Source organism: Crocodylus siamensis, chromosome 15 (genome assembly GCF_052110815.1).
Source record: "Crocodylus siamensis isolate JL-2025a chromosome 15, ASM5211081v1, whole genome shotgun sequence".
Classification (NCBI taxonomy): Eukaryota; Metazoa; Chordata; order Crocodylia; family Crocodylidae; genus Crocodylus; species Crocodylus siamensis.
In genome coordinates, this window is record NC_143409.1 from 38,768,451 (window position 1) to 38,783,645 (window position 15,195).

The 15,195-nt window shown below is 41.4% G+C and overlaps 1 protein-coding gene across 1 annotated transcript in view; it reads left to right on the forward strand.

The window, feature by feature from the left end:
- ADAM10 (ADAM metallopeptidase domain 10) overlaps positions 1–15,195 on the forward strand; it is a 114,416-nt gene that overhangs the window by 67,851 nt on the left and 31,370 nt on the right. Inside the window, exons 5-8 of the mRNA XM_090028256.1 lie at positions 470–570; positions 3,392–3,547; positions 5,594–5,686; positions 7,355–7,538. Of these exons, the coding sequence (XP_089884382.1) occupies positions 470–570; positions 3,392–3,547; positions 5,594–5,686; positions 7,355–7,538 (534 nt within the window). The remainder of the gene's footprint in view (positions 1–469; positions 571–3,391; positions 3,548–5,593; positions 5,687–7,354; positions 7,539–15,195) is intronic.

Below are 15,195 nucleotides of genomic sequence, written 5' to 3' on the forward strand. Positions count from 1 at the left end.
AAAACTCAAAGCAATTTAAGAAACATTGCTTTGGTAGTAAATGTTGTCATCTCCTCTTTTAGAAAATTGCTATAATTCTAACCAGCTTTGTTGGGTATATGTTTCAGTTCCTTTTAAAAAAAAAAAAAAAAAAAAAGAAAAAAAGAAAAAAAAAGAAAGTCATTGTACACTTGTATGTATTTTGCAAAAAATATAACAATTTAGAATAAGTATTACTATTGTCCCAGTTCATTTATACATGTAAAAAAACCTAATAAAAAATAGGATGACTGCTTTATGAGAGAGGTTTTTTTTTTAAATTGACATGAGTGAAAATCAGTTTGTTTTTTTTTACTTGAATTGTACCATGTTGAACATTAGATTAACTAGTTTGCAAGTGCTCTTCAATACTGCTATGCTTTTAACATAAGTAAAATGTATTTAAATATTTAGAATTTGAAACAGAATAACCATTTTTCCTTGCTTTTAGAGTACCCCCATAAATACGGACCACAAGGAGGTTGTGCTGATCATTCTGTGTTTGAAAGAATGCAGAAGTACCAAATGACCGGTGTGGAGGACCCAGCACAGGTACAGTGTAGATTTTAATGGACTGCATTAATAAAAAGAAACTAGCCTTTGCTGTCTCTCTTCCACTGGTCTTCTGGTGTGCCTTACCTTCTAAGGCAGTAGTTCCCAACCTTTTTAGATCAGAGTGGAAGTGACCATGGACTGGCAAATGCCAGGCCAGATGTGACAGGCATACTATGGACTTGCAGCCAACCCTTTTTTATACTCAGTAAAAAAGGGTTGGCTGCCAGTGACTTCCGGTCCAGCAGCCAACCCTTCTGAGGACTGGCAGCCAAGCCTTTATGGCTTGGTTCTGGGCCGTGGCCTGACAGTTGGGAGCCTCTGTTCTAAGAGACCTGTAGTATTGCTGCTGGCTTTTCCAGCTAAACTTAAAAATGAGTATCAGGAAAAATAGTACTGTGGGGGGTGGGGAATAGGTAGAGATTGTTTGGTCCATGAAAGACACTCTAGCATTTGCTGGTAATGTGAAATGTCTACAAGTTTTGCTATATGGTGGTCCCATCAGGAAGGCATCTGAGACCTCCATGTGTGGCAAAATAAGCAGTGTGACTGAAATAGCTAAAAGTGGTTAATAAGCCTTATAATGCTTCCTGGCATGAGGTAAAGGTGTGAGTTTGAAGTGAACTCAGAATTTTCTGTGCTTGGAGCCATATAACTTTGGTCCTGCTAATTCAAGTGTTCCTTATGAGAACTCTGTGCAGTCCACAGAAAGCAGGAGAGAATTGCCCTCCTTGCTTTCCTTAATTAAATACTTGGTTTCTTTTTGCCTCACCACCTACAAGTAAAAGCTGCCCACAGGGTATCTGATTGGTCCTATAATACTTGCATTGTGAGACTTCTTTTTTTTGGTGGAATTTGGAGATGTGAAAGTGTGGACCTCTGTTCGTACAGACTTCAGCAAGTTGGCAGGAAATAAAAAACGTTATACCAACTCCTTTGTTCTGTTGCATCTTGTGTACTTGTCAAAACCTGTATCTGGGACTTGAAGGATCAGGAGTGGTAATATTCATTTGGATATATCACAGCTAAGATTTCATTTATATATTCAAGTGAGTTATTACCATTCAAGATCCTTTCAATTAACAAAAGGAGAAAGAGCCGCAGAAATAGTGACTAAGGTTATAGTCATTTAGCAAGACATTGACTTAAAAATAAATCGGTTCACACCAGAAGTAGTTCAAACAAAATTGTTATCTGGAACCCCAGGGTGATTCAAGCAGCAGCAGCACTGTCCCTGACCCCTTGTCCAGCCCTGGGTCTCCCTGGGCATTCCCCAGCCACTTAAGCCATCCCAGGGAGACCCAGGCCAGTTGATTCATGTGAGTCACTGCCCTCTATTTCCCATCATCCCCCCCTCCCCATTTGCATGGTCCTAGGTTTTCCGCTGTTGTGGGTTGAACCATCCTGGGGAGACTCTAGCCTGTACTCCTCGCTTAACGTTGTTGTGGTTAGCATTGTTTCATTATTACATCACTGATCTACCAGAGAACACACTTGTTTAAAGTCATGCAATGTTTGCTTATAATGTTGTTTGGCCACCACCTGCTAGTAGGTAACTAGTGTGATGTAACTGGATTCTTTTTTCAAGAACGTAACTACAACATTAAGCAAGGAGTAGCTGTAGTTCTTGCTTCTGCCATTTTTGTAGGGCAGGAAGATGTACTTTGCAGCTGGTGCTTTTTAGCATCTGCCAGTTGATCATTGACATCCTCTCCCCTTCCCTGGCAGTGGGGAGTTGCAGGCCATCAATGATCAGGCCCCCCTGGATTGGCTCTCCTGGCTGGAGAGCTCATGACTGTAGCTTGTCAGCCAGATGGCTGGAACATCTGTTCATCCCCCTTTTCACCATGTTTTTTTGGTACTGGACATTTTTGGAACTCAAATGCCAGTCTATACCCTCAGTCCTTTTTTCTAAAAGGGAAGTTCTTGAACATTGTTTTTACTGTTGTTTACCATGTGTATTATGCCTTAATTTGACACTTTTACTGTCAGTGTTTTCAGAGTTTTAATGTCAATTACTTTTATCCTCATAAGTTAGATGACTCAATACTGTGAACAGCATTGACATCCAAATCTTATTTATACTGGGTTTCAAAATATTGCCAGCACAAATGCAGATGAACCAGCATTAGGATGTTTTTCAAAAACATTTCTTGCATTGGGAGGAGATGAGACCATTAACCAAAGAACAGACTTGGGGCAGATGTTTCTGGCAGTCTCTGTTCTGCATGGTAAAAATAGTAAGTTTAGGCTGCTTGGCATTTCTTTCATTCGGAATGTAAGCACATGCTGGAGTATTTCAGTTTGTTCAGCTTTTTAACTCTAGGGCAGTTATCATCTGAAGTAGTAATGTTCGTCGTAAGGAAAAATTTGAGCTTTAAGATGTTTTCCAACTAGATTTTTTGTCACTTTTATCCACGGATCTCATGAGGTCCATTCCAGTCCAACTTTCCTATGACCTTTGGTTTCAAATCATTACTTAGTTCTTTGTATGATTTGTTAGGTGTTAGGGGCAGATTTCCTGTTTGAATGTACCATAACTTCTGTTCCTGCTGGTTGTGTTACGAAATACTAAGTTAAAGTGTACAGGGAAGTTGAAAGATCAGGTGTTCTTAGAAGCCAGATTAAAACAAACCATGAGAACTAGAAATATATACAGCTTAGTTAAAGATTCAACTTTTATATGATACATAAGAGGAAAATGTATGAAGAGGATTTATTAAATGCACTACACCAAAATAAGGAATTTTTTGTTTTTTCATTTAGGTGTTTAGAGAATTAACATTAACATTAAAATTAACATGTATTTTAATTAATATAGGTACAGAAACCTTTTGAAGAAACTGTCACCAATGGTCCACAGGTTTTAAGGAAAAAACGTGCAGCTCAAGCTGAAAGAAATACATGTCAGCTTTATATTCAGACTGATCATCTCTTCTATAAGCATTACGGAACAAGGGAAGCTGTAATTGCACAGGTATTTGTAAACCATGGCCATTATTTCAGGAATATGTTCTGTGCCCTTTTAAAGAAATATTGACAAATTTAATGTGTTGTCATCCTGTATCTGTACCCTCACTATTGGAGATGATCTTTTCATCTGCTTTTGCCATCCTGTCTCATTGAGGTCACTTCGTAATCAATTTTCAGGAAGACACCAATTGCCTAATATTTGGAGGTGCTAAGATCTGAAGTTGTTGTTTTATTGTTAATGGGATCTGTAGAGGCTAAGCAATTGAGAAAGTCAAGCCACGAGTTTATAAAGACACCAGTACCTGCTCCTATACCAGGAGTTGGCAACCCCTGGCGTGTGCGCCAGAGCATGGCACATGAGGTCATTTTGCTCAGCATGCCACAGCCAGCCTGGGCTGTGGGCAGCTGCCACCAGACACAGAGCCTGGGCTGCTTGCAACAGGCAGCCCGAGATGGCTGTAAGCCCTTCTGTGAGCAGCCCATGGTCTGTGGCTGGCAGCAGCTGCCCAGAGCCCAGGCTGGCTGCAGCCAGGAGGCTGCAAACCGCTGCACTGGACTTCGAAGCCCCAGACACGCTCTGTGGCAACAGCAGGTATGTATGTGTCTCTGGGTGGATGACAGGGAACAGGCCTCGGACAGTGTAACCCTGTCCCCTCCCCTGCCAACTACCCAGAGGTGCACATACAGCTGCTGCTGCCATGGTGTGAGTGCTGGGGCTCTGGAGTCCAGTGCAAATTTTTGTAGCCTGCCTGCTGCAGTTGCACAGAGCCCAGGGCCAGTTATGGCAGGCAGCTGGGAGACTGCAAACAGCTGCACCAGGCTCCAGAGCCCCAGCTTGGCTCTGTGTCAGTGGGAATTGTATGTGTACCTCTGGGCAGATGGCAGGGGAGGGACTGGGACATAGAGCCTGGATGGGGCTCTGAAGCACGATGCAACTGTTTGCAGTCTCCTGCCTGTATGCGGGCTGGGTTCTGGGCAGCTGCAGCAGGCAGTGGGCGGACTGCAAACAGCTGCATTGGGCTCCAAAACCCTGCCACCAGCTTTTGTCATTAGCAGCTTCATGTGCACCATAGGGTGCAGGGTGGGGAAGGGGTCAGGGCAGTACAACTCTGGTCCCTCCCCCACCATCTGCCTGGAGGTGTGTGTGCGTACCCGCTGCCAGCAGTAAGGATCAGGCCCCTTGTGGCTTCCCTACAGTTTGCCCTGAGACATGTCAGGGTTGGTGGTGTTTTTGGCACTTTGGCCAAAAACGTTGTCTACCCCTGTCCTATACAGACCAGTTTAATAGCTCGTCAGAGAAGCAGGGGTATAAACAGAGAATATTTTCAGATGTTTCAAGCGAGAAATGTATTTTTGTGGATGAAAATTTTAAAAGCTCGTGTGTTCTCTTCTGTTAAAAGATGACCAATCATTGACATTTGTGTCTAATTTTACTGTATATTAGTTCATTATACTGTACACAGATCACTCACTATGGATAATATTTATAAAGGCATCCAGGTCCCTTTTGAAAGTGGGACTCCTGTGAAATTAGGAGTCAGGGTGCTTTTAAGGATTTAGAAATTTAGAATAAAATTTTCAGGAAGGCAAGTGGTTCATTTTACATATTTCGTGTCTAGTACAACTGCAAGAGTGCTAAGCAATGACAAGTAAATATTTTCCAAAATACTTTACAGAAGAATAATTTTAAAATAATACTTTTTTTTTTTTTTTTTATATCTGATGTTTCAATAGAGCATTGATGTTAAGGTCAGTTGAGTGGCTGCATTGAACAAATGCATTATGTTTTAGTTGCATCTGTTAAGATGAGCAAATTTAACTTGCATATAAAGAATTTGGTGATATTTGACCTCTTCATAGTGTAAAGTATGTAGACGGTTATTACTAATTATTTATTAACATTTTATTAAAGTACTTGACTATAAATGAAAGTTCATATGCCATGTTAATATCCATTTGAAAGCAGAAGAAACTTTGTAGCTAGTGACAATAAAGATATGCAATCATGCAATTCAGTTTAACTATATTACCCTTTTTTCTGATTTAACAGATATCAAGCCATGTTAAAGCAATTGACACAATTTATCAGTCAACAGATTTCTCAGGAATTCGTAACATCAGCTTTATGGTGAAACGAATAAGGGTAAGTAATTCCACTGTAGCTGTGGTTAGTTATTTGAATGCAAGGTGCAATTGCTTAGAATAGTGTTGTCTTTCCAAGATCGTTACCTATTATTCCTGGCTCATTTTTGTTAAATAAAAAACATGCAGCCTTGTACCAGGTTTTTTCAGTGGTCTTCCAGTATTCATGTCACTTTGCAGTGTCTTCCATTATTGACTGTGGGTGATTCAGTGTCCAGTGTTAGGAAGTTTGTTTATAGCAAGGGGGTCAAATTTATCTGGTCCCAGAGGCCAGATGAGTGGCACAGGACCAGTCCATGGTCTGGATGAATTGTGAAGGATCAACGTCATGGATAACTTATCCCCCATTCCTTCCTCCCCACCCCACCCCACCTTTAAGTTTTGAACACTTATTTAATAGATCATGAACATTTTAGGAGGAAGAGTTTATTGAAGAGCTAACACTCCAGACCCTCTGAGGTGTGATATATCAAAATACACAAAGCCCTTAGAAAACTCCTGCAGGAAAATTAGGGAAAACCTGCTGTTCCAGTATTGAGGGTGAGGGGAAGATTACATACAAAAAGTATTCTAACTTCTTCTCTAGATCCCCTAGGGTTTCTTTTAGACTGTTAAAGGTAAAATTGCTGTATTCGGTTAAAATCTTCGACCAGCTTAGGCATTTATAAACATACTTTTTCCCCACAATATGCTGGAGATCCACTGCTTCAGAGCAGACTCGATTAATCGAGTGTTCTGCATGCGAGCTGAGGCGAACTGTGCTGCGCCATGTGCAGTTGTATAATTGGCAAAATGTGCATCAGCATGCAGAAAATGACATTGGTGCACTTTTGAACTAAAGCGCCCCAAGGGGTTTTAGTTCAAAAGCATGCTGCCACCATTTTCTCAGCACTGATGTGCATTTTGCCATTATACAACTGCAAGTGTCGCAGTGCTGGGCACTTTTCAAAGCACCCTGCTCTGCAGCACTTGCATGTGTAAAAATGCCCCTTCTGCCTAAGTGTTCGTTTATGCTCTGAAAATTCACTTTTAGAGATTTTTGTAGTAGAGCATGCTGACCTGAACAGTCTGTCACCCATGATACTGAACAAAGCATAGTACTGAGCTTTGTTAAAGATTTTAATGTGGACATGCAGCTGTACTCTGTAGCAGGGATCACAGTTTTTTCATGTTCATATTGGTACGTAAATATCCTGAACATTGACTGTGCAACAGTTTTTAGCATTTCCCTTCAGCATACATTGCAAAAAAGCAGTGCAGTCCTTTTGTATCAGAAACTTTACTTTCTAAAGTGAATATACGGGGTCTCTACTTTGCCAGATTGAAGACCAGTCCCAGAGGTATAGAATTAAGTGTATAAATATGTGCTTCCTTTTTTTTTTTGGTACTCATGAAAAGACTTTCTGGAAAATGCTTGTTATGAAACAAAATAAGCGATTAAAAATAGGTGCTGATTTACCACATAAGTGCAGTCATTTGGCCTTCAGTTCGGGTTTCGTGTTTTTCCAAATAGTAAACATTAATAATACATAGCATTTATAATTCTGTAAATACAAAATTTATTATTTAACCGCATAGGGAAATTAGTAATAGGATGCGTTTCTTAGCAAGCTTTCATTAGCCAGACAAATTAAATGTCTCATGAAGTTTACACTCGATTTACTTTTAGATCAACACGACTGCTGATGAGAGAGACCCTTCCAATCCCTTCAGATTTCCTAACATTGGTGTGGAGAAGTTTCTGGAACTGAACTCGGAGCAGAATCATGATGATTATTGCTTAGCTTATGTATTTACAGACCGTGATTTTGATGATGGTGTCCTGGGTCTGGCCTGGGTTGGAGCTCCTTCAGGTAATTAATCCATAACTACAGTATTTTCTATTGTGAATCAAGTATTTATGTATGAAGAAAAGTATAAAAGGTACTGACTCACAGAAAACCTTTTGCTAGGTTAACTGGCTCTTCACAGTTTTCCTTGGGTAGTATTTGAAACTGTAATGGAAGAAGTAGTACTTCATGAGCCCTTATGATTTGAAGTGCATGATTTCCCCAATTCATAGTTTGTTTGGCTGTTTTTTTCATTATAGCACCTTGCGTCTCTGTGCGGATGAAGGCCCATAAGTGTTTAGGTTGCTTTTTGTTTACCACATTTGCATAGGTTCAGATGATCAGTAGAATAAGACATGAGGCAAAAATGTGCCGTCTAAATTAAAAGCGGAGATCCGTATGATTCTCCACTTCATAGTCTTTGACTCACAGCCGGTTGCAGAATTGTACTCCAGAATCAAATCCAACAGTTATAGAGAAGTAGGGCTAGGGCTAGAAGGGCCCTCAAGAAGTTATCTAGTCCAATCCCTGAGGCAAGATAATCTCTGTCCAGATCATCCTATTATAAATCCATGATCTAAGATGTTATCCGTTGTGCTAACTTCTTAGCAAAAGCACACAGTCAACCCTGACAGAACCACAAGGCAGAACAACCCCAACCCTTCCTAGGTAAAGCCGGGGGACCATAGTGTCCCACATCCTGCTGCCAGGACATTTGTAAAAATACCCTCTAGAGATCCAAGAAAGAGGTCCAGGCCCCCTGCTACAGAGATGGGCGAAAATCCCCCACAGTCTGTACCCTCAGTCTAACCCTGGAACAAAATTCCTTCCTGACCCCCCCCCCCTTCCCCCCTCATCCCACCTAGGGCAATCAGTTTGACCCTGGACAGAGGGGCAAGACCCTCTAGCCAGGAACCTCTGGGTTTGTCCGAGCAGGAGCACTGGCACACTCTGTCAAAATCCTGCAGCCAGCACCCAGTGCCTCTGAGGAAGGCCTAAAAAAAACCCTGACACGTAGCAGGGCAGCAGTGAAAGGGAAAGAATCCTTTCTCAGTTGCATTCAGTAATCAGCAAAGCCCAAAAGTGTGGGAAATACCACAACAGAACATAGGCATAGCTATACCTATATGTTCCCTGGCCAGTGGCTGTCCAACCTCTTATTGAACATCTCCAGTAATACTGAGTCCACAACTTCCTTAGGCATTCTAGTCCACTGGCTCACTGTTCTAACCCTGAAAGCTTTCCTGATATCCAATCAAAACCTACTTTGCTGCAACTTCAGGCCACTGATCTGTGTCCTGTCCTCTGCAGCAAGAGAGAAAAAGTGTTTTCCCTTTTTATGGCAGCCCTTCAAGTATTTGAAGACTGCTGTCATGTCTCAAGTGTCTTTTCCCCAACCTGAACATGCCTAACTCCTTCAGCCTCTCCTTGTACGACTTGTCTTCCATGCCCTTTATCACTTTTTTCACTCATGTCTGAATCCTCTAACCTCTCCATGTCCTTTTAAAAATGTGCAGCCCAAAACTGCCCACAATACTGAGGCCTAATCAGAGTTCAGTAGAAGCACTATCACTTCCTGTGTCTTGCACCTAATGTGTCTGTTGATGTATCCCAAAACCACTTTCACCTCTTATGCAGCTGCATCACAGTGCAGATCATATCGAGTCTATGCTATACCAGTATTCCCAGGTCCTTCCCTGTAATGCTGCCATCCACCCAGGTATCACTCATTTTGTATTTGTATTTGTTTGTTCTTCCTGAGGTGTAGCACCTTGCATTTGTTAGCATTGGACATCATCCAGTTAGGTCCAGCCCAGCTTTCCAGCCTGACATCCTTCTGAAGTGTGGTATCATACTCCAGTGTGTTCACAGTTCTTCTCAGTTTTGTTTCATCTGCAAACTTTCTCTGGGAAGTGTTAGTTCCAGCATCCAAATTGTTAATAAATATGTTGAAGAGCACTAAGCAGAGCATAAATCTGTGTACAGATAGATGTCTGTAGAGAGCCTGAAACATTTGCTCTGCTGTTGCTCTTTCAAGATACGCTGTTTCATTTTGAAATTTAACTGAAACTGTTACTTTCAACTATGCATCTTGACTCGTAGAAACTTTAGCGTATATTTTTAGTAAAAATGCTCTGCTGTTTCTGTTGGAGAAATTTTAAGAGAAGCCTTGTGATAGCCTGCCTTGGGACTATATAACTGCAGTAGTTGCTATGCCTGTTGAAGTGTGATATAAGAAACTCTATTTAAAGACTCATCTTGTCCATTGGAAAAATACTTTTTACCACCTGGCAAGACAAAAGTCATTCTTGTCCATGTATGTAGGCAGCTTTCCTTCTGCAGAAAAGATTCGGCATTGTTAACACTGAAGAGGAGTTGAATATTACTGAATTTTGACTTTTGTTACTTAATGGTTGGTGAAATCTAGTTGCAAGGCTCAGTTGAAGTAATCATTCTGCAAATATTGTCATAACTGACTAAGAAACATTAAACAATTCCAGACTGATACCATTCTGTATGTTCCTGTTCTCGCCTCTCCTCCTTTTTATTATCAGAAAGTGTTATTCTTTTGCTACAGATAAGGTTTGGCCTTTGTAATATGTTAGAAAGGCTTTTTCTTTAGACAGGTCTGGCACTAAAACTGTGTCCTTCTGCCTTGTAACAAAAAGACAGCCGTACAGCAGCGTCTTTTCATACTAGGCTGCACTCTGTGTTCTCTCGTTATTTTTGGTCAACAAGTTAATCTGCAAAGAAAACTACGTCTACTGTGAATTTTGGTGGTATAGATCTTAATCTATAAAACTTCATTCTAGTTTGGTGAGATTTTATCTGTAGAACTGACAGAATTACTACTGTAATTCTTTTGCTTATGTTTCTGAAAATGTAACTTGAATTTCGTAGTTTGATTTCCTGAAGCTGCACTAATTATCTGAAATAAAGTGGTATCAAATGTTGCAAATAGCAGATTTCATCCCTTTAATTAGAACATTAGTGGAAAAAATCCTGTTTTGATGAGATACAAAATATAGCCAGTGCTCTTCAATCTTTATAAACTAATTGGATCACATGTGAAATGCATTATAAAATACAAGACTTTTTTTGTCAGTCAAAATTTATTTTAAGATAACTTTTTCTGCTGTAGATTTTTCACATATCTGAATATTCTTTTTTTTAGGGAGAGAAGGGTTTCGTGTCTCATGCATTATACGTGCTTGTTAAATGTTATGCTAGCAACAGATTCTAATTCCAGTCTTATTTGCCAGACACTTTGAGTTAGGGATGGCCATGTGAGCTAACTAATCTTGTTTTTTCAGTCTTCACCTCTGAACTGATTAGGTGACTGTTTTTGTTTTATCTACAGTAAACATGAAAGCCACTTATCAGAAGTAACAGATTTACAGATTATTTGGTCGTGATATCTTTCATTTTAACAAAATATAATTCAAGTAAAGTAGTAGGCGTTTTTGTAAAAGGTTGACTCTCATGGCCAGAAGGTGAGGTGGTCTGTACAATTATGTCTTCAGTGCTGGTTAGGGATGAACCATCTTCAGAGCCTTGTCAATTTAAAAATAAATCTTAATTTGCCAGCAATAAGTTGTTTCTTTGACTGCCCCATGCTGCTTGTTTGTCAGACTGATCAATGTAGGAGGATGTTGCTAAATTTGAGGTGTTTAGAAACACAGCAGATGCATTTGTTTATAGGCTAGGTAATTTGGAAACTGTCACTGTAGTTTCTCTTGGATGTTTTGCCAATGTTGTTTGTTACATGCAGAGTCTTAGATATGTGACTAACAACTTTTTCACTAACCACACTTACTGTATCTAGCATTTTTTTCATGGATTTATAAAGGCTCAGTGCAAATTTACAGCTGTGTAAAACATGGCTTATTAATTTCAATGCTGGCAGGAAAGTGTTTAAACTGGAAATCAAATTATAATTATAAAGGTAGTTTATTTGCATTTCAACCACTGGAAAATGTCAATTAAAAAAATAAATAAATCAAAGTTAGCATATGACCAGTCTGATTTTATTCTGTTTTTCTGTACTTTGTTTTCAAAACTGTTTTGGTAAATAACACTTAAATAAATTTGTAGTCTGTACTTTAAGATCTTGAATCATTCAAAAAAAATCATATATAAGCTCAGATTCTTACCAAACATTTAAATGCTGTTGTAGTCTGCAGATAAATTGTATGTAAATTTTCTTTTCAGGGTAAATTGCTTCATATTACATACTTATAAAAAGAAGTATCAGAGATCATAGTTTTAGAATGTGATATTGTAAACCCTAAATACAACATTCACCAACTAGACACAGTCTTCGCAGTATATTGGTATTGCACAGTTTTTTTCCACAGCTGACTTTTCCATTCTTTCACTTTCTTGTCCTGTCCTACTACCAATAATAAGTAGTCATTTTTAAGACTGTGAAGGTGACAAAGAAAAGGAGTACACAGTAAGTTACATAAAATAAAGGATGTTGGAGAGGTGGCAGACAAGAGTTCTTGTACTTGTCTCATAACACAAGGCTAGAGAAATGGAAAGTTGAATGAAATCAAATCAGTAAGAAATTCAAAAGAGGTATTTGTCTGCATTATGAGTATTTAGACCATAGTACGTAGTGCCGTAGAAAACAATGGAATTTAAGAAAAACAGATCAGCAATATTTTAGTAACATCCAGGGTTCTAATCAAAACTAGCAATTTTGGAAGCAATATCAAGCTTCTTATGCTTCAGATCTTGAAGTATTTACAAATTAATTATTAGGTTTGAAACCTACTGCGTGAGAGATGTTTCCCCACACTTACCTTCCTGCCTCTAAAATATCTGATTTTGACCACTTATAAACATACTAGACACCATAGGCCAGAGGTTCCCAACCACCAGGCTGCCTGTGAAGGGTTGGCTGCTGGTCATGGCTTGGACCCCTGTCATGAAGTTCCTGTTTGCATTTTTATATCACTAAAATCTTCTCTAAAAGAGGTTTGCAAGTGAATTTGCCTGTTATCTATACCATATTACACAACTGAAGAACCCAGTGCTGATTCTTTCACCCACCAGTTTTGGTGCATAAAACCCACATCAGAGGAATGTCACGCTTAGTGCCTGCCTCTCATTATTTAACATTCATGTCTATCAGATCTCTACAGACTTGCCTAACCAGTGGGATGGATGGCAGATAGGTGTAGAACGTGCAGATAGGGGAGACTTTATTGACCTTTAGGAAGAATTTTAGGAATTTGACTATTTAAATAGTCTAGAACAATATAGATACATTTTGTTAATACTTGCTGCAGTGTATCATGTGACTGAAGTTAAATTCAATGTTGATCCACTTTTTTATTCCCTGCCATACAAATCTGGCTCTGTATTACCCTTCCATGTGTGTGACTGGATGCAGGTATTCTGATACAGGCTATTTTGCTGTATTGTGTTTAACTTTAGCAATACAACTTGTTTAGAGAGCATGTTTTAGATATCAGAAATACTTAGTAATAGAATCAGTGAATCTCAAGACATATTTTTCAGACATTGGGTGTGACCTAGTTAATGATCTTTTAAACATGTGTATGATTAACCTACCCTTTGAAACTGCACTTCAGGTTTAAATTACACTGTGGAAAATGAGTCACTCCAGCTTTCCAGGATGTGCTGTTAGTAATTTTAGGCCTTATATGAACATTTGTGAATGTTATACTCTTCTTTTTTTCTCCCCCTTGATAGTTTCATAGTTTCATAGTAGCTAGAGTCGGAAGGGACCTAGGTAGATCATCTAGTCCGACCCCCTGCCTTAGCAGGAAAGAGCACCGGGGTCAGATGACCCCGGCAAGGTGCTCATCTAACTTCCTTTTAAAAATCCCCAGGCTCGGAGCCTGCACCACTTCCCCTGGAAGCTGGTTCCAGGCCCTAGCCACCCTGACTGTGAAGTAGCACCTCCTAATATCTAATCTAAACTTACCCTCCGCCAGTTTGTGACCGTTATTCCTGGTCACTCCTGGCAGCGCACGGGGGAACAGGGACTCCCCCAATACCTGCTGATCCCCCCTGACCAGTTTGTAGCAGGCCACAAGGTCCCCCCTTAGCCTTCTCTTGTGGAGGCTAAACAGGTTCAGGTCCCGTAGCCTATCCTCATAAGGCCTGCCCTGCTGACCCCTGATCATACGAGTGGCCCTCCTCTGAACTCTTTCCATATTGTCCACGTCCCTCTTGAAGTGTGGCGCCCAGAACTGGACGCAGTACTCCAGCTGCGGCCTGACCAGTGCCGCATAGAGGGGGAGGATCACCTCCCTGGACCTGCTCGAGATGCATCTGTGGATGCATGATAGGGTACGATTGGCCTTCTTGACTGCCTCCCCACACTGCCGGCCCATGTTCATCGTGGAGTCAATGACGACTCCAAGATCCTTTTCCGTCTCCGTGCTGGCAAGAGGAGAGTTCCCCAACCTGTAAGTGTGGTGCCGGTTCTTCCTCCCCATGTGCAACACCTTGCACTTATCAGTGTTAAACCCCATCCTATTCTCATCCGCCCACCGTTGCAACCTGTCAAGGTCAGCTTGTAGCCTATTGCACCCTTCTAGTGCACCCACATCCCCCCACATCTTAGTGTCATCAGCAAACTTGAACAGGGTGCTTTCTACCCCCTCATCCAAGTCACTGATGAAGATGTTGAACAGTGCAGGCCCGAGGACCGAGCCCTGCGGAACCCCACTGCCCACATCCTTCCAGGTCGAGAAGAACCCATCCACTACCACCCTCTGGGTGCGGCCCTCCAACCAGTTGGCGACCCATTTGACCGTGTGGGCATCGACACCACAGTCTCTCAGCTTTTTGATGAGGACAGGGTGAGAGACAGTGTCGAAAGCCTTCCGGAAGTCCAAAAAGACTACATCCACAGCAACCCCTGCGTCTAATGATTTGGTGACCTGATCGTAAAAGGCCACCAGGTTGGTCTGACAAGACCTGCCACTGATAAACCCATGTTGGTTGCCCCTGAGCATGCATTCCCCCGCAAGGCCCTCCTGGATGTGTGCCAGGATAATTTTTTCAAAGAGCTTACCCGGGATTGAGGTCAGACTAACTGGCCTGTAATTTCCCGGGTCCTCTTTTTTTCCCTTTTTGAAGATAGGGACCACATTGGCCCTCTTCCAGTCCTCCGGCACCTCGCCAGAGCACCACGAGTGCTCATAGAGCCGTGCCAGGGGTCCCGCAATGACCTCAGCCAGTTCCTGTAGAACCCTAGGGTGAAGATCGTCCGGACCAGCGGACTTGAACACGTCCAGCTTCTCCAGAAGTACCCTAACTAACTCCTCGCTAACCCTTGGCCCAGGCGTGTCTCTCTCGGGGCCCGAGGGGGGCCCAGCAGGGAGGTGGCTGAACTGGTCCCTACTTAGGAAGACAGAGGCAAAGAAATCGTTAAATATGTTAGCTTTGTCATCTGGCGTGATGACTAAGTTGCCCATCGTGTCCTGCAGGGGCCCCACATTACCCGGGACCCTCTTTTTACCCCCTATGTATTTGAAGAAGGACTTCTTATTGTCCTTAATCCGGGAAGCTAGTCCTATCTCCAACTCTGCCTTGGCCCTCCTGACTGCCCCCCTACATCCTCGGGCGACTATAACATAGTCCTTCTTGGCGATGACCCCATCTCTCCATTGGGTATATGCCTCCCTTTTAGCAAGGA